Genomic DNA, 20,356 nt, shown 5'->3' with positions numbered 1-20,356 from the left:
TAGAGCAGAGGTTTCTGTCACATTGATGCCATCGCAAAAACAAGTCATTCATAGAGCCTAAGCAGATGAAAGCAAACAATATGCAGCCTTCATCCCCTCACCACTCCCTGAAAAATAACTGTGCTTTGGTTTGGAGGGTTTTTTGTGGGTCTTAAAAGCTTATCAGCTCTTTAAGCCTGTTCTGCACCCCGCTTTTTTGGCTCTATAAGGACAGAAGCAGCTTAAGCTCAATGAGTAATATGGAAACTTGTCACTTCTTTTCCACAGTGTTTCCTGAATCTGGTATTTCACATGTATAATAATTATAGGCCTACAGCATCTCTTTATTCTGTGATTTCAAGCACCTTCAAAGAGAGTCACAATCACAACTTGCAAATATCATGTTGTCTTTTTCTCTTCCTTTAAAACATGATCTTATAGAAAAAGGTGTTAAGGGCTTTTTCGTAGCTTGCACTCCTTTTTTAACTCACATCAGACCTTGAAGTCATTAAAGGAAGAATGTGATGCACACACGCCAAAAAAAAAACAGGAAAATAAATACATATTTAAAAAATGAAACCCAAACCAACACACCAATTGCACCACAGGCAACATGGAATGCCAGCTTGGTTTTTGAGGCCAAAAACAAGTCATGATTAAATCTTTATTAATAAAAAAATCTTAGTATAAAAAGAGTCATTCTGTACACTTAGAGAAAGGACAAAGATGAAACTATACAATAGCAGTAAAGTAAGACACAAGTCAATTTAAAGACCCTTGAAATCATGTTTTCAGAATTATGCTCTTTTCTGTTGTCATCTGCTATGCATTTATTGTCTCCACCAAGACCATAAGCTTCCTGAAGCAGCCACTTAATACACCTTGGAGTTATGCATAACCGTGACAACCATTAATCTATAATAAAAATATGTTGGCTACATTAATGTTTGCTATTGTTAGTTCAACCAGTGACGGAAAAATATTCATCACGTTTATTGATAGCACATCAAAAAGTTGCATAGATACTTATCAAAAACATTATCATCCAGCTAAATACTTGTTATTTTCCATAATCCCTGATGCATTTCAGTCATGCCCAATAGAATAAACAAGCTATATACTAATTAGCTTCATTTAGTCTTCAGCATTGCAATGTTATAGTAGCTTTTAAGAGCATGACAAAGGATAACAACAATAATGTGATTACTTTGAGTGGAATCCTTTGTCAGATCTAGCCCATAACTAATCTGACAGCAGAATATTGATAGAATTAGTCGCTTAGGAGCAAGTAGCTCTTTAAGCCACAACAAAGCAGGCAGAAGAAATCTAAAAAGAACTAGCAGTTAAGTATCAACTCTGATTAAGGTTGCTCTTCGCCTTGAAAGAGGTCAGTGTCCATTAGGATTACTGGTTTCTTGTGTATCTCCTCTATTCTGTCCTCAAATACCAGCATACATAGGTAGGAGTGAAAGTTGTACCTGGGTATTTGAAGTTGGGATCTATGCACCCTGCTTGATCAAAGAACCCAAACTGATTATTGCTTCTTCATCTAATTGGGCTTTCCAAAAGCAATGCTGTTGACAAGGATTCTTGTAAACTTACACCCTGTAACTGGTACACAAATACTGGATGAAAGACATGTGCCACACAGCAATCCTACTCTGGATTATAGATCTGAATCTCGTTTACATCACTGTGACTGCCCACAGAGCTGGTACCTTAAAGGTAACCTAACTGAATCACCTATTGCAAAGTCACTCAATACACATCTTCCTCCTAAACCTATGATGCCTTATTTTTGCTGACACTTTTCTCTAATTATTCAAGTAAGTCATCAGGATGTTTAATCCTGGAAACTTCCATTAGAGAGACATCTCAAATTATGGCAAATCTGGAAAGAACACGGTAGGCCATGGATATGTCCATTAAGCAATATCATTTTAGCTACTGACAAGTATTTTGAAAATACACTTTTCCACTCTCCTAAAGGTTTTGTTTTCTTCTTGCAGCTGAACCCAGACACAAGGAAGACCTCAAGCCTCTTGGAAAAACAAGTCTGTACGTAGCATCTCAGTAAGAAAAGCCATCACGCTGTCCTTTTCAACTGTTGGTACTGAAGAAATATATATAAAAAGGTTATAAGTAAAATCTTCATTGTATTTACCTCAAAGATATTTATTTATCTGCCTAAGTATTTTTGAATGCATTCTCTTCAGCTTTTTAACATAATGTAAAATGGCCAAACTGTATAAATGGGTGTGCAAGTTCTATAGGTAGATTATTAAATAAACATCACCATAGATGTGAAACAGCAACAGGCACTAACACCTGCATAATGCAAAGTAGCATATGAGTTCATTTGTTAAAATGAAAACATGGAAAGGTTCTATAGCCTTACACTTGATACGTATTTTACTTAAGTCATCAAAACAGCATTGCAACCCACCAGATGGTTTTAGCTGATTATAACTTGTTTACTAACACTTTTACCAAAAGGAAAATTAGCAAGGAAGTTATTCCCACTGTTGTAAAAAAACTCACCTGCTTGCTGAGAGTGTTTTTCTGCCAACAGCTGGTGGAGAGGGTTCACTATGGAAGAAGCTTTTTATCCACCAATATTTATCAACTAACTCAGGTAACCCTGCCAAAGGAGAAAAGCCCACAGCATTAGATACTGGGTGAATAACAGGAGAAACTGAAAACTGTTTCAAAGAAGGGAACAATACCATGCAATGCTTTGTCCTGGTCTGTGATGTTCACAGCATCTGAAGAGCAGGAGGAGCTGGAAGAAACACTGGATTCTGAGCTCAGTCTTGCTGTTTGTGGAAAACAGAGACACACGTAACGAAAAGAAAAAAAAGCTTTGAGAGAGTGCACTATATGTCAGGAGATTTTCAGACATGCTCATATCTCAGAGGAAACAATTTCACTGAGCTACAGAGTGTAACTTCTATACTATATACCCTGTTCTACTCAGTCCTTTTTATAAGAACTTTTATATCAGTTTCTCTCTCACTCTGCTTACTCTTCCCTTAAAAGCATACTGAGATCCATCCGCATAACTTTCACTGAAATCAGTGACAAAACTTAATATCATGGCCACACTGCTATCAAGACAAGCAAGTACATCCTTGATCATTCAAGTCCACAACACCCCAATTGCAATACTTTCCCCTGAGACACAACTAAATACTACACTTGCACTAGTGTCCATCCTGGAGCTAGGAGTCCTAATACACCACATATACTCTCAAAGCAATGATTATTTCACATAGTTAAAAACAGAAATGTGAATTGATTTTGTATTGTGTCTAAACTTGCAAAATAAATAGGAAGTACAGGTAGGAATCATGGCTTGCTAGGCTAGCACTTTTTCTAGGTCACATTTTATAACCAAACATACATGTATATGCATATATAGGATAACTCTAATAATCCTAAATAGAGTAAAAAAAAAAAAAAAGGGAGAAAAGGTAGATGAATAACCAGAAGCAGGCACTCATTAAAAGTGAAGTTCCATGATAGGAAAAACTCTCCAAGAAATTAAAAACTACTAAAGACAAGTCTTTGCCCCCAGCTCATCCAGACATCACCTGAAACACATTCTGACACTTTTCCTGAGTGCCAACAACCCGGACAGTTTCTCGGGAGAGGCTCGGGGGGCTCAGCCTCCCTCCAGAGGCGCTCCCCAGGCAGAGAGAAGGGAAGAGGGGAGAGAAGGGCGGGGGGTGTGTCTGGGGTCAACACGCAGCTCCCGGCCGCGCCGAGCACTCACTTCTGTAGTACTGGTTCTTGGCCAGGAGGCAGCCGGCGGAGGGGACGGAGGCCATAGCAGCGAAACAACGGGGAATGCGCCTGTCTCCGGGAGAAGCCTGCGGGGGAAAGGATGCGCTGTGCCGGGGAACAGGCTGCGCCCGGCACGGGAAGCGGTGCCGCTGCCCCGTCCCTGCGGCTCACCTGGTGTCCCAGGGAAAGCGGCGGCCGAGAGGCAGAAATGGGACCCCGCTCCGCAGCGAGCGCCGCCGGGCCCCGGGCCGCTCTTTATGGGACGCGGCGGGCGGCTCCCCCCGACCGGGGGCGGTGGCACAGGAGGGACGGGAGGGAGGGGACAAGAGAGGATGGAGCCTTCGGCTGCAGCCGCCCAGTCCCTGCCCGGCGCCGCCCGGGACAGTTCGCGGCGGATCCCGCGTCCCGCATCGGCCCCCTCGGTCCTTGTTCCTGCGGGTCATCTCAGAGCACATCTCTGGAGTGCCTCAGGCGGCACTACGGGCTGCTGCGTTATTCTCTTCCCTGTGAGGAATGGGAAGAGCTGGGTGAAGCAGACAGGCGCCTGTTTGGGTAAAGACTTTTGTTCAGAAATGCGAACGTGGCTGTGCATATACACTAATTTCTTTAATGAAGCCAAAGGAATGATCTCCACTCTCATGGTAATGAGCAAAACCTGTGATCGTGTAGTCTTGGTAAAATTAGAACGAAGTCCAAATAGATCACAAAACTACTTTTACCTTCCTGAGATAAATGCAAAAGTCCTTTACATTGTTGTAATCATATAGCATGGCAAAACTAGTCCAACAGTGTGTGTCCTCATCTTTCAGAACTGTCAACAGAAAAAGTAACAAAACAGCTTTGTCTATTTGATTTGCTCCGCCTCCACGACAAAATTTCTTATACTTTTTTTTTTCTAGCAGGAACTATGGGTAAGAACACAGACATGTAGTGTGTGTAACACCATGTTACTGTCACACGTCTGCTTGAATAGTGCATTCTATTTCAGATGATAAGGACATAGCTCATAATATCTCCCAGCACATTTGTAAGGGTGTAAACCACACTCCAAGGAAAATGCCTCTAAAACATTATACACACAGAGCATTTGTAACAGGTAAGCAGAGTGTATTTTCATAGACCTTTTTGCTGATGTGCTGTCAGAGTCTTGACAATGTGGTGGTCTCTCCTGAGCAAAGATTGAAGGCTCATCACTGAGAAATCTGCAAGATGGACACACGAAACACTTTGCAGATGAGTTTGTAGCAAGCACTAGCACCAGTTACCCCATATGTTTATCTTGTTACGTAAAAAGGCACCGTAAGAGTAATAGTACTACTTTTTTTGTTGCAGCTTCTTGTTTATGGATACCTAAATGCATTAGCTTGTTAATACTATTCGCTATTAGCTCATTGTATCAGTCACCTCCTTTCCTGCCTTAATAATCAATTTCCATCTTCAGTCTTGTTCTATTTGAGGGCAATAAACTTCTGCAACACCTCATTTGTTTTTGTCACCTTAAATGCCCTCACACTGAGCACTCTGCTAAATTGTCAGATCCATTGCTGAAAGAAGAGAAGCTTCTCCCCAAAGAGGCATGGGCAATGGTTGTCTTGGGCTGTGAGGGTGGACATGTGTAGTCCTCCTGTAGTCCTAGGGCACTGTGTCCTAGACAGAGCTAATAACACTGTCATTTAATGTATCTTCTTTTCTCTTTCTGCTTTAAAATCCTGTTTTAATCTACTCATAGGTTTGTCAAGGACATTATCAGAAAAGCTGTTTAGCTCTAACATGCCCATGGTGTAGGCTTTGTATTTGGCAAGAACACAGAAATAAGTAGCTCTCTTGCAAACCTCACAAATATCCATCCATTTCAGAGCTGTGCCAAAATACTCAGGAACTGTGGAACACTAGGTCTGTAAAATTTTCTGTTGTTTCACTGCTGTGTGTATAATATTTGACTGTATCATTTAGCATATATGGTCATTTACCACTTTTGTTTTGGAGCCCTGTTTAATGCACTGGAATAGAAAGTACTTATTTAATGAGAAGTTTTCCACTATTTCTCTCACTTAATCTGTCATTATGTCCTATCTGTTGTATTTTCCTCTAATAAGAATACAGAATCCTCTGAATATAGAGCTGCAGGTCTCACCAGTGTTTTTTCTTGCATGGTCATTCTGGCAGACTGTTTCTAAAACGCTGGCACAATTATTCTAAAGTATTGCTACAAAACCAAGGTATATTATTATCTTAAGCTAACAAGAGGGTATTCTGAGATCCAAAGGAGCTAAGATAAAAATATCCACAAAGCTTACATGTCTCATATGAGAGCAGTTTAGGACTTTATTTTTTTTAGAACTACTGAGCACTATGCCATACTTCATTTACCCACTTATAGCTGTCATTTGCTTCAGATCCAGATTTAAGTACTCAGTGTGTTGATAAATCAGATTCTCAATCAGACATTGAAAAAAATGGTTAGTGGCCACCTATGATTAATCTAAGTAACTCAGCATCAATTACAAACTCAGGGGCAAGGTTACAATTTAGCTTTCAAGACAGCATTCAGTTGCCTTGACATTGACCTGTTCTTTTCTCCCTGGAAGCCTTGGCTGCATCACTACTCGAATTCTGTCATGAACATGGAAGTAATCCTACTAAAGGCATGCTATAGTCTCTTGAATATAACAAAATCAGTTCATGCTTTTTTTTTCATATATACCCATGCTTTATGCAAAAAGAGGCAGGGGCCCTATGAAATAAATAGTACATGATCCCCACTTTTGTAAAAATGCGTTTACAGACGGTACATTTCCAGCCCTTTGGCTGACTAATACTGTGACCTTAACAATGGGGTTAATAGAATATTTGTATATGCAAACCTAAAATAGACACGGTACTGAATGATATGTGATCCCATCAAACATGGATACTTGTCAGAAAGTAACTTGAAATTAAAAATGAAACCAATATGACCAATTAAATGGATACATCTCCCACCTTATCATGCCAGGATTACCTGATATAACCCTTTATTAGATGTTAAAAGGAAAACATCACTGTCACAAAAAGGAAAACAAACAAACAGGCCATATTGAGTTACACTTTCAAGCTGATCTGTTAATTATTCACTAGACAAAGTTTATCTAATAAACTTAGCTACTCTTTCACTTCTTGGAATATCTGTGAGCATGGTGCCAGTCTTTATGGGGACTTGCTTCGGGTATTTTCTTCCATGCACTTTTATGACATTATTTTTTTACTTTTCCTTGCCACTTAACCTTCTGTAAGAGTATTCTGGCATTAGAAACTGTAGTGTTGCTTCATGGCTGTGTCCTTCGAATGATTATATGGGTACTCTGGCCGTGTTTAGACAGATGTGAGCAATTTGAGTGAAAGAATTTTTCCACATGCTTATGCAGAAAGGAACAATTTCGGCACATGAGGGTTAAGTATACTCTCCCTTCAAGCCTCTGGAAAAGCAAATTTTGCACCTTTTCATAAATCACAGAATGACAGAATATTCTGAGTTTAAAGGGACCTAGAAGGATCATCGAGTCCAGCTCTTAAGTGAATGGCACATACAGGGATCGAGCCCACAACCTTGGCATTATTATCACTGTGCTCTAACCAACTGAGCTAATCTCAAAATCAGTCTTATTACCATCCACAACTAGCATTTCATTCCAAGTTCTTAGAGAAAGTATAAATCATTCTTTTTTTTAAGGGAAGTATGTCTCAGTTTGACCATGGCTCTCCATGAGAAGACCAAACTTCCCTGAGTGGTATTTTGTAATGGATGTATTAACATTTTCAGAGAACTTTCAGAAATGTTTCCTTCATGGATCTGTTAGTAACTCCAATTATTCACTGTCTATCTCAACAAATTATTTTGCATACCTGTTCTGTGATATTTTGAAAGGAATTTATAGAAGAGGCTTGTATTAAAAAAATTTCATAGTTCCACTATGTGAAGTAAAAAAACTTTGCGATGCAAAAATTACTTATCAAAACCTATTTAGTTTGTTAGCTGCTTCCAAGGACCAGGGCCATCACTTGCTTTTTTCATTCGTTTTACTCTTCAAATATTCCTGCAAGCCAAACAGCTCAGCAGGAATGCAGGGTTCATCTATCAAAACCAAGAGGAGCTGAGGCATTGATGAAGAATTAAATGGCAGAATGAGAGTTGGCAGGGGAATGGAATTTCATATTGCATGTAGCCTGCAAAAGATACATAGGGCATTAGAGCTGCTGGGGAGAGCCTAAGCACAGAAGGGACAAGAAACATTTTTCTTCACCACTGCAGTGTGTGGTACCACTACAAATCATCAGCTCTGTAGCAAAGACCACTCCCAGTAATAAAGTGGTTGCTTACTGGGAGCTCTGGCACTTTCTTTCATTCCTATTATTTTAAATCTTTACTACAAATGTGAATATAAAATCAGGAAAAACAAACAAAACAACACATTTAATGAAGAGAAAAATATTACTTTTTCCTGAAGATTTAAGATACTGGATGAGATAACATCAAAAGCAAAGGGTAAGTACTGATCTCTAGAGTGCATGGAGCACACCTCTGAATGATGCACAACGCCTGAAACATCAGCAAAAGCAGGGAAAACACACACTTTTACATACAAAATGCATGGCCAAAATACTGAAAAATACCGTGCATTGCTAAATTGTTAGAACATCTTTGTGCATTTACAGTTAAATGCCAGTTTTCAAAGGCTCAAAGTTACAAATTTCTCCTTATTCAGCCCAATTAAGGTCCAGTGCAGCGCTACACTCATATGAAAACAAAGACATTTTAACATTTGTCATTTTAGTTTTATCTTAGCATTTAAGTGAAACCCGTTTTTCTTTGGATCCATATGCAACAAGCTTCACAAACTCGATAAATTTCTTCCAGCAAGCTAAACCTGTTACATCTTTTACATCTTTCTCAGAAGGCATACGAATACTTGGACGTTTTGTTACTTTTGTTTCTTAAGTATTCCAAAGAAGAAGAGTTAAGCTTCCAGCATCAACAGATATAGGGATTATAAACTGTATTCCTACAAAATAGAATATGTAATTGATTGGAAGGTAACTGGATAAAGCGAAATTGAAACACAGGCATATTTATATACAATATGTCCCTGGAAATTTATTATCTATAGAGACGAGAAAAGTTGGCTTGTTATTCAATTTCACATCCATTACAGAGATGCAGGGCCAAACTGCATATTTTAGTATTCTTGTTTATTTTGGTTCAAACAAACATTTTATTAAATAGCATCCACTTTTTCAAATTGCTATAAAGAGTACTGTGCATTTTGATGTACACACACAGATTCTGCTCTCATTCAGTTTTGTACTACTCTCTCTCTGTCCTTGCAGGTAGAATGGACTCAGGCTCACCAGTTTGAACACAACCTGCTACCTTTGCAAAGGCATCCTAGAAGGTGGTAGTAGCCCATCATGCCCCACAGTGCACAGACACTATTCCTCAGCACTGAGAAATGCTGGCATCCTCATTTCTTGACTAGTTGTTCTGTCACCAGGCCAGATGCTCAGAATGGAGCAGCATGAGGTGCAAAAGGAATCAGGGAACTTGTGAACAAGAAGAACATATTCATAATTTTGCAGCTGGAAAATTTCCCATTAACCTAGCAACAGGGCTGGCCCAGGACATCACAGAGCAGAACTGTTCCAAATTTAAGAAGCCAAAGTGTACTTGTACAGCTCTGTTAGAGCAAACTGTCAGACAGGTTACATCCTGAAGGTGTGGCAGACTTACACCTACATGGTGAGGTTGCAACAGCAACACCTGAAGAAACACGAAAGGTTTAATTCACTCACAAATCCCTCCAGCCTGCAGAAGAGAAACGCTGGGAGTGTAGAACTTATCACTCAAGGACGTCAGGTCAGATCCTCTGCTCATTCTGTTTGTTGTTTCCTTCTTCTCTCAAAATGTAACCAATTTATTAAAATTATTAAATTATTAAATTTATTGAATTGTTAAACCTCAGAAGTGCAAACACCATTAGGACTGACCAGGGACTCTGCCATTTTTTCTAGACTCCCACACATTTAATTTCATCTGAAATTGTAGTTTAAATATGCTTAGTATCATTCTTCGGCCCTGAAGACAACTGGTACGGAATGACCAACAGCCACACTGCAAAATAAGATGTTTACAACCAAAATGGTGAGGAATTGTCTCTTGCTTGTGTTAAAACCCAAGCTGCTTGGCAGTTTTTTGGGAAGAAGCCAGGGAAAGCCCTAAGCCTAAGCCATTCCAGGACCTTTCTAATATCTTAATAGTATGAACAATCATGTTCTGTCTCCTGACAAGGTTCCCTGGCATTAATTTAAGGGTTAGTTAATTTAACATGACATCATGTAAAATCCAGAGTCCAATAATCTGCCAAACAAACTCTCCTAGGCATCCATTTGAAAACATACCATGTTTAACTTTTGGGTGTAGATGGCTTATTAGGGTCCAGTTATTGCATTTCTTTAGATCTTAATGAATCTAATGCAGAGGCTGTTTCCATCTCCAGAGATGCTGCTGGTGGGAAGTCTCTCTCTGAGGCTGCTGCAAAGCTGCCTCCACATGCACAGTGCCACGTCTTTTAGCACAGCAAGGGCTGGAGCACAGCCCCACTCACACAACCAGGGAAGGCCTCCTGCCTTAAAGATGCAACATACCAGCAATAAAAAAGAGAAGAGGCACTGCAAATCTCTGCTTCTGTGACCATTTAGGAGCCAAAACAAAAAGGGAGAGAAAAGAGCCAGACAAGCAACTTCTTTGGGAGACCATTCTTCCCAGTCTCAATCCTGACTGACACCATTGCTGAGCCTCTAAGCGTTACATACTGACACTGCACTTTAAGTTGCCCTTATGAAAAAGGAAAGGTAGCCAAGCTGAGCACTTCACAAGGTAAAAGTGCCCAGCATCCCAGCAGAATTTGCTCCAACTATAAACTCATCTCACTGGCAATGAAGGCATAGTTTGCAGCATTTCCTGGAGCAGAGGAAAGACAGTGAGAAGCTTTTTCATGTCCCCCTGTCTACACATCCTCATAGTTATGTCTGGAAACACTTTTTGACATGATTTGTTTGTTATGTGATATACTGTGTATTTTATCTGCATGCTTTTGTTTTCCTATCTTGTTTTGCTTTTCTAAGATTTTTTTGGACTTTGACCTAGAATTCCCTTGTCCTGTTTGGATAAACATGTTTGAACTCTTAAAGGTCTGTTGATCTATCTTGGATTTCAAAGTATTCTAGTGTTCCTAAGGCTTCATCCCCTTGCATGACCAGCAGTTGCAAGGCAGCACAGACATCTCCTGTGGAATTCAGGGTCCAAAAATAGAAGACAACGTAAAGAACAAAGAGAAGATTCCAAAAGGCTGAGAAGGGTTTTCAGAAAAGGAGAAAGCAATATAGCCCAGAATAGAGACTCTGTTTTTAAACTGGAAACTTAGTTTTAAGAGTTACAGGTATTTTGTTCAGGTATGCCAGAACCCAGGATCTGGAGGTCACAAACTTGGGCAGACTAGCAGAAAATTACTCTCTGTTCAAGGCAGGGAAAAAGTCATGTTTCACAGAGTCATGGAGTAGGCAGGGGGCATAGATAGGCGTGAGGAAAGATTCCTAGCTGAAGGTCTTAGATTTCTTGGTAGAAAATCCAGAGGAACCATAAAGGACAGGACCTCTTTTTTCCAATGTGCTTCATGGTCCAGGAGCGTGAATGAAGCAGTCAGGTTTAGATTAGCAAACATATTACAAATTCTACAATTAAAACCCACAAACATCCCACCAAAGTATAAGGTGGATGCAATTGGTTGGTCTGTGTCAGGATATGCTGTTTACATGGCACAAGACCTAGGAATCTGAGGTCATATTCACTGCTACTGAACCAGTAGAGATACAGGTTTGAAAAACCAAACATAGACAAGGGTCTAAAGATTAGAATCTATAGTGCAGTCAAAGTTCTATACAGTTTAATGAAGTTTTCATATTATTTTCATTTGGTCAGTGTTCTGTCTGCTTCTTATCATTAGATCTGCTGTCGAGGGTTGAGTTTACCTACTTCCCAATTTACCAGTGAAAATAGTGACAGGCAGTTTTTCATTTATCTTCATACTACTGAAGTACAATTGTAAAATGGTTTCACAAGGGTCAGTCTCAGGTATTAGGAGTCTGATCAGACAGAAGGTGCACAGCCCATTTCCCTCACCCTGCTTAAATTCATTTTTTTCCTCCCTTTTGCTTGCATGCTTGCATTGTGGTTTCTTGCATTGCAAGTTTCTCAAGTGAATTCAAGTCCAACATATCCTTTATAAATTTTGAATGGAAAGTGTTTCACACTCTGTGTGAAAGTTGACTTTTGGTGGAACACTGGAATTGGCAGTAATGGAAAGGGACACAAAATAATTATGTGTGTGATCACAGGTTATCATTACTGCTAATTCGTTCCCTCCATTCCTCCCCCTATTTCCTATTTCCCAGCTGTAACAACGCAATCTACTCCCTTTGAAGAATTTTGTTGAGAAAAGCAAGTTATAGAAGACCACAAAATTATAGGAGACCACTAAAACTGCTTATAGACCAAAGTTACAAAAGGTATTGTAGGACACATCAGGCTTTATAATGAAACAGAGCAAGAAAGTGAAACAGTTACTCAAAAAAAACAATTAACTGGATGGTTAATACTTAAAAATGTTCTAGAGGATATGATACAGGACATGTGTCTGTCTTTTGTGAGAGCAAAAGAAGCTGTGAGAAGTGCTGAATTTATTTCACATATCACTGTCAGAACAAATGCAGAGAGTAGATTGTTTGAACTCAGCAAGAGGATCTTTACATATCTAGGACTGGTTTATGCAAATCTGAAAACACCATCTCCACTTGGTTCATCTCACTTTCCTTCAATTAGGCTTACCAGCAGCTTAGATCCTCCATATCAGTCAAGAGAGAAGAGCTTATAGCTGGCTGCAAGTGTTCATATTCATTCCTTCACTTCGGAGAAAATGAACTGCTGTCAGCAATTTTAGGAGGTTATCAATCCTGCAACCACAGTCTTAGGCTGTCCTCACTTGTTAATGCAGCAGCTGCTGCTGCCCTGAGAGAGAACTGCTGCCACATGATATTTGACCAACCCACTTTAATCCCTTTCAGGACTGCCAAAAAGGTACTGGCCTGCAGTTTGAGAAATAATTGTTAAAAAGAACAGCTTGCCATTGTACCTACAGTTTTCTTGTAAGTCACCTTTGGGAAAAAGTAGTTCTGTGTGTCTGAAAGAGCTTTGGTATTGGAGCTGGGTCATGCACAGCAAGGTTAAAGTCAGGCAAGCTGCCAGAACAAAGTCATTTTGCACAGCATTGGCTTCAGCTCTCACACATCTGCTCTGTGATTCACCAGCTTGGTGCTGTCAGCCTTTGGAAGGACCAGTGCCTGAACAGAATACAAGACAACTGTTTCTAAATACTTCTGAGGATCTGGGTTCAGGTACTTTTTGTTTTAAAAACAGAGCTGTATCCTTGTAATCTCATCTGGACGACCCAGGAATACCAAACACCTGAAGTGAAATCTTTTTTTATGAATACTATTGGAGAGCTTCTTTCTCAAAACTCCACCTTTTTTTTTTTTTTTTTTCCCTAAAACCTCTAACTTTTTTATATAGGTTTTTTTTTCCTAACTAGCTCATTAAAGAAAATATTCACAAATAAGTGCAGCTCAGATGCAATGGTTTAAATCTTCAGGCATATTCGTCTATGCACAATTTGCAATATGCAGAATTTCAGGCAAATGTGGACAAGATGGTTCTGCATCAATCAAAACAGGCATATAGAGCAGGAGCAGTTAGCAATAAATTAAAAGCCAACAAGTAAGAACAAATCCTATGCTCAGACACTCACACTTTGCACATAATTACTATGATTTTGTCTGCATATCACAGATACAGTTTTATATTTTTTGTCTGAGAGTGTAGTACTTATAACAGAGACATAAAATGTCATCTGAACCAAACACCATTTCTGAGTATAAAAGCAGTGATTCAGATACAGTTCATTAACCTCATTCATTTTAATTGTAACCCAGTCCAAAATTATCTCCTTTTCTGTTACACCATAATGACTTCTTTAATTTGCCAGAAGTGCAAAAAATGAGCTAAAGGAAGATCAGAAAATCTTACTGCAGAATTTCTCCATTTTCTCACAAAATATAGTTGCAAAATATTGTTCTAATAGAAATTTGTATCGAAGTGTGAGTGATTTTAGGGTTTTGAAATTGATAGGAACTGTGATAGTTCTGAAACGGACAGTGTTTGGTAAATTTTAAAGCAGTCTCTCCTTTTCCTTGACTCATTTATTTAGGGTTTCTCAAATGAACTGTTTAAACTCTAGCACTTAATCACATCAACACTTTGATTTCTGTCATAGTAAACTCAGAAATTAGGAGTAAATACTGTAATTTGGCCTTGTCATCCCCTCACTACAAACAATGAAGCTCAAACCCAGAAGATTGAACTGGTGCAGGTGTCTGCCCAAGGAGCAGGGCTCACAAGAACCACCAGGGTGGCTCTGGCAGCACCGGAGAAGCACAAGAGGGACTGTGAAGCAGCTGCATTCCCAGTGAGTAAATTCCTCTCCCTGTGGTTTCCCTGCTGTACTATTCCAGGTAGTAAATGAAATCTGGCTCACCCTGTTCTTTGCACTGGCAGCAGGCTCAGCTTGGAAAGGAGCATCTTTTGGCTGCCTTATGGCTCCAAATTCCATCTTCTGTAAACTTGCATCTTGCCAAAGGATCATTAAAGTAATTTTTGTCATTTTTGGTTTGTAAGAGGAAAAAGGCACATTCTTAATACCTAAATATTTTTTACTTTTTTATTATTATTTTTTACAGAATGGAAGATCTGAAAGCAAGCATTTGAATTATGTAATAAAGAATTACATAATTAAGAATTAAGCAATAAAGTTGGGAAATGCACCATCAGCACTGGCCTGTTATATATACACACATATCTGAGCTGCGTGGAAATCTGACACAGGCAGATATTTGCCTGTCCAGCTGTTTCTTTCATGGATCTGCAGTGCTGCAAGACAAGCAGGCAGAATTAACCTCCGTCAGCATCATTCCCAGGACCACAGTAAGGACGCCCCAGGCTGCAGTGCCTTGTCTGTGTCTGCAGTTCCCTTAGTTTACCACAGGCACGTTCCTGCTTTGGCAAGGATGAAGTCCTCAAGGCCTCATGACTGCAATCATGCAAGCTCTTCTATCTCCTTTGAAAGATGTCTCCTGTTCTTGCACAGAACTACAGGGCCTGTGAGATCACTGCCTGCTGCTACCTTACAGCATTTACACTCTGATCACTCTATTACAGCAAGCTACAGCTTGTGACATTGTCAAAGGACATCAGAGGTGGCAAAAAGCTCCAGGTATCTCCAGATTCAAGGAGAGTAAAACCCATCTCCCTGGATGGTTTCTGGAGGCCATTCGGCTACTGGATCTCCTTCACTGTGCTCTTCAAAAGTTGTGCCAGAACCAAATGAATCTCTGTGATTTTCTGATGAACTAAAGGCATGGCAGATGCCACCATCAAACTCAGTTTTGCCAACTCTTAATAGTTCCGGATATGCATCGTGAGCCCCTCCTGGTGATTTACATTCACACAGTGCTAATTTCTGGACAAAAAGATTGCTTTCATGGTTCTATCTCAGAGCAGCTATCACACCTCCTTCTCTTTCCATTTTCCATTTCTAGAAATGTATGGGCATTTTTTCTTGAAAGCTGTTTCTGCCAGGCTCCCTTAGATCCATGGCACAGCAGTCTGGTGTTAGTAGATCTACTGTGGCTGTGGATGTAATGAAAGTCTGCAGGTCACTACCACCTGCTATTTTCCTGTCTGGTAAAAGTCTACACCATCCTGGATGTCTTTGCTGTATTCAGAGGGGCTAGCACACTCAGCTGTGCTATGTAGATGTGATGATGGCATTTTTCCCTCTCAGTGTTCCCTGCTCAAGGCCAGTGCTTAATGCACTCTTGTGGGCAGAGAACCCACAGGCAATGCATGTACGCAAGACTGAGCCATGCACGTATCAGCTACAGGTAGAAAATCTGAAAAGGAGCATTACATATTCTCTTTCTTTTTCTTGTTTTCAGGTCTGCATACATAAAAAGAAAGCCAATGTACCCATTTCAGTACAATCTATTTAAATTTTTTGACCAAATCTTCAGCTGTAACAGGTGACAATAACATTTTTTCAAGTTTTTTAACACAGTTTGACAGGTAAGACTATGAAAGTGGTAGATCACTATTTTATATTTATGAACCAAGCTGAGATTCTATAATATCCTGTCCTGATGTGATCTATTGTTGTAGTCTTATTTCCAGCCACTTTTATCTGACTGCTGCTAGAAATTCTACCCATAGGTGCTGATGCGTTGCCTTTGAATACAATCACGTATTGCTGCCTGTTCTCTCAGTTTGATTTATTTTGGGTGATAAATGAACATCCTGAGGCAGTCATCAGACTTTAATTTGACTGAACAGTTCATAACTGAAAATCACAATTTTCCTAGAGCGCTGTTGAAGAGCAGCCAGTCATTTCAAATTTACCCATACATTGTTGGCTGTTTATTGGTTCTCTGCAACATGCACTATAATCCTTTTTGCAGTACTTACAGCACTACTCATGTATCTTACTATCAATGTTTTATAAGCTACCATCAGCAGGAAAAAAATTTACTCACAAAGTATGTGATACTGGAAAGAACATAGAAATGCAACACAATTACCTGTGCACATCCAAAAAAATACTAAGTTGCTTCACATACTATGAAAGCTAAAAAGTCCTTTATAGCTGCATATTATAACTTTTTTTCCTTTTTTTTTTTCCCTGAAAGCCTCTAGAGAGTCTCAGGTTTGAGAAGCACTATACTTTCACTTGCAAGGCTCTTTTGACACAGCTGCTTATAGGTCTTGTTCTGCTGTTACACTGATGTAAAACTGCTGCCGACAAGGGATTCATTTCCGATTTATAAGACTGGAAATGTTCTACCTCTTTCCTCTCCTCATTGCTGTCTTTGCTTTCCCTTGCTTTTTTTCAGCTTTTACAGCCCATACCTTTTGGGCTGGAGCCCTTCCTCTGGTGTTTCGTAGTTTTATTGAGCTTAAGGACTCACAAATAAACTTATTCAAGCTTCTGTACAACGGCAGCCACAGGATATTGGCCTCTGCCACTTCTCTCTGGCTGAATAATATCTTCCAGAAAACACCTGATCTCACTTTGAAGGCAGCAAAAGAGGGAGACCCTGCCACTCTTTGCCAACCTGCCTGCATTTTCCTGTAATCTCAGTTTTCCAGTTTCTGGACAGTGGCATCCAGAATGAGATCATTTGTTACTTTTGGTCACTGTTACTTGTTAAGCACATGCAGAGTTCTAGTAAAGCTGATACACAAGAAAGGAGCCCTTATTATTGCAATCACATCAACTAGAGCAGTCACCGATTTTAACAGAATTTATTTACTTTAAAAGAGGAAAATTTTCTCGCTGAGTTCTAATACAAAAGAATAAGCATGGTCAGCTTTCATGAAAGAAACTTTCCAAGGGCCGGAATCTCTTTTCTATTTTTGCAGAAGCCCCACCAGAGTGCTCTTCCCTCTACTGTAGGCCCAGTACCACTGCAGGCTTTACAGTCTGGGGAACATGGGCTGCACCACTGACTTCTCTGCTGGGACATGTAGGGCTCCAAGGGGACAGGAAGGAGCTTGGTTGTACATTTTTTCTCTACCTCTAATGCTCAGCACAGCAAGGCATCTTTTGTGCCACTTGATTCATCTCAGAAAGGATATGTGTGAACTTAGCACTTCTGTGTGGCAACCCCTCTGTACCACTGTAACTCCAAGTTAGCCTCTGTATCGGAAGTTTTAAACTTACACTGTCCTCACAAAGGTTCTGAACCCTCAAAACTACATCTTTTGAAATTTGATTCTTTGTATCTACTTGGTACTGGTTTTCCTACTGTGAAATAAAAAGAAAGACTTTGTTGTAGTCCTCAAAAGTTGAAATCCCTTGCTAGGTCCACCCTATAGTAGCTGATGCTTTAGATAATTTTTTGTTCAACTATTTATGCATCATTTTTTTCTGATAAGCATATTTATTTTTGCTACAAATGCAAGGGAAAGACTGGCATCTTCTACCACTTTTGAGGGGAAATATGTTTTTACACCAATGTTTGTGTTTCTTTAGTTATTGTCTGTGCACCCCATTCTGACGAAAGTCCTGAAACAGTTTCACTTGTCAAAATCCATAAATTTCCTGCTAAATTAATTTAAAACTATAAAGGATGAAAAAAAAAAAAAAAAACAATTGTATGACCTGCTGCCGCAAGCAGATAGATCTTCAGGGAAAACCATTTGTGGCCATGTCTTGCTTTGAACCCATCCTGGGGTGCTGTTGAGAAGTATTTTTCACTGCTCATGCTTAAAAGTCAGGAAAGTAAAGTAAAAAACATGGGGATGATAATAACTACGTATGGACTCTGTGCTGAGCCTCTTTAGGGAAGTAACTTTCAAAGATACATGTGGAAGAAAATCCCTGCTGAATTCATGTTGTAGCATACATCTTTTTTATCTGTGTAGTTTGACCTATAGATTCTATTTATTCAGAGTCTCACTCCAATCCCTTCTGCAGTTGCTTTATGTTTTGTGGGGTGGCTGGAAAGTACATGATGTAATTATGAGAAAATCTGTTTGGAAGGTGGAAGGACTTACATTTTAAATAGTTTATAACTTCTTGTGGAAAGTACTTTTATTTCAGGCAAAACCTCAAATGCTGGTTCCGTTGCATCAAGGACTGCTGCCGTCAGTCCCTGGCGTTAATTCAGTTGGAGAGAGACTGAACTGGTGAGGAAGTTCAGAATATTGCTCCATCTTTCAAAAATGTGTTCAAAACAACATCATGTACTTTTCAGCTGTAACCTCTCCTGCCTCTCTTCCCAGCATCAAGCCAGTGAGATACAGAGAATTGCTGAAGAACCAGAGCAAATATGCAGTAGAGCATCTGGAAGCGCAGCATGCCAAGTTACATACTGTGCTGCTCAAAGTCCACTGGAATTCTGAGAAACAGGAAACAACACTAACTTTACCCTGAAAATCCCTGTTCTTCAGACATAAACAATGTTCTACTATCTGCCCAGCCTTCTGTGAGTAATCTCTATGTAGTACTCTTTAAGGAAAACTTTGCTGAAACACAGTGTCCAGTGAATATCAAACTAATAAGGAGTACACCTTCCATAAGCTATTGTAAATTCTTATGTAATTCACTTGCAGTGAAATACTCCACCACATAAACTGAGCATGAGATGGGCTGCCAGGCTCAGAGCTACCTCAAGCCTGGCTTTGCAAGGCAAGCACCATGGCCTTCCCATGCCATGGGACACAGGCCAAAGGCCTGCCTTGACAGGAGAGTGCCCAGAGTACAAGGCCAGCTCAAGGCCTGTTTGAATACTCATCCATACTGGCAGAGCTTTGCACTTCAGACTGAGTCGTACATGAGGTTGTACCTGCCTTCTCAGGTTAGGGGACTTTTTTCAGCTCACATGCTGTTGATGCTTGTGTGGAGAGGGGATCTCATGTGGTCCCTGTGCTAGAACTACCATTCTCTGCACTCCAAACTATGTCTGCCCATTCTCTCTGTTTTTTTAATTTAAATTCCTGTGAATTAAACTCTGTGGGTATTATTTAAGTAGGGTAATTTAAGATAACCAGTCAGTAAAGTCAAGCCCTAAAAGAATATTATTCTGTTTCTGCTGAACCACATGTAGAAGGAACAACAGGGATAAACTGGTTCATCCTATTTTATATTTCCAGCCAAGGTATTCAGCTGTCTTGATAGGAAATAGCTCAAAAGTAAGTTTTCTTCATTTAAGGTATGTAATGGTGGAGTTGTATTCAAAAGACCTGTGTCAGCAGCTCCTTGTTTCAAGGAGCCTTTGTATTAAAAAATGTTATTGAATGCTATTTTACACCTGTATGTTCAAGCCAAGCAATTTATGGTGTTTAAAAATTAATACAGATTGAAAAGTCTTTGATAATGGAAAGCTCAGCACTCTGGATTTCCTTTTGCTCCTTTATATGTTCTGCCAAAATATTTGCTAACCTTTAGCCCAGTTTCACTGTGTACTAAAATAGACTGTTGTGCTGTAGATGTGTTCCTCTGCTTTTAATTTGCTGTTCACGTATACTACAGCATGTAGTAACAAAGAGCCTTTTGTAGGACAAAGGTAACCCAAAGGAATACAGTGAAAACAGCAAGAGGAAAACACTGAAAGTTGAATCCTATGTACAAGAAACATCCTCTGACATTTAGGCAAACCCGAGTTCAGATTTCTAACTGAACACTCATGATCATGAGTCACATCTAAAGTATTTCCTATCCAATCTCTTTTTTTTATTTGCTACTAACTCTCTATATTCTGATTTAATGTATAAGCAAAGAATTTTAATTTGTATTAAGCGAAGATGCTTCAGAACTTCACCATAACTATGAGGAAAATGAATTATTCTGATTTTGCCTTATTTAATGCAGCTTAGAACATTTTAAATCCTCCT

The 20,356-nt window shown here is 39.6% G+C and overlaps 1 protein-coding gene across 2 annotated transcripts; it reads right to left on the bottom strand.

Moving 5' to 3' along the window:
- Positions 1–623: 623 nt before the first annotated feature.
- PPDPFL (pancreatic progenitor cell differentiation and proliferation factor like) lies at positions 624–4,044 on the bottom strand. 2 transcript variants are annotated; one of them, XM_032124975.1, is made up of 5 exons: positions 3,937–4,044; positions 3,755–3,851; positions 2,706–2,795; positions 2,521–2,620; positions 624–2,092 (listed from the first exon to the last, which is right to left on the bottom strand). In XM_032124975.1, exons 2-5 carry the CDS (start codon positions 3,807–3,809, stop codon positions 2,080–2,082), a joined length of 258 nt encoding a protein of 85 aa, XP_031980866.1. In that variant the 5' UTR covers positions 3,810–3,851; positions 3,937–4,044; the 3' UTR covers positions 624–2,079. The 2 variants fall into 2 exon arrangements, with proteins under 2 accessions (XP_031980866.1, XP_031980871.1); XM_032124980.1 differs by having other exon boundaries at positions 3,755–4,014.
- Positions 4,045–20,356: the final 16,312 nt, after the last annotated feature.

The sequence above is a fragment of the Corvus moneduloides genome, chromosome 1 (assembly GCF_009650955.1).
Source record: "Corvus moneduloides isolate bCorMon1 chromosome 1, bCorMon1.pri, whole genome shotgun sequence".
NCBI classification, from domain to species: Eukaryota; Metazoa; Chordata; class Aves; order Passeriformes; family Corvidae; genus Corvus; species Corvus moneduloides.
This window is presented reverse-complemented; position numbering and strand designations above follow the sequence as displayed.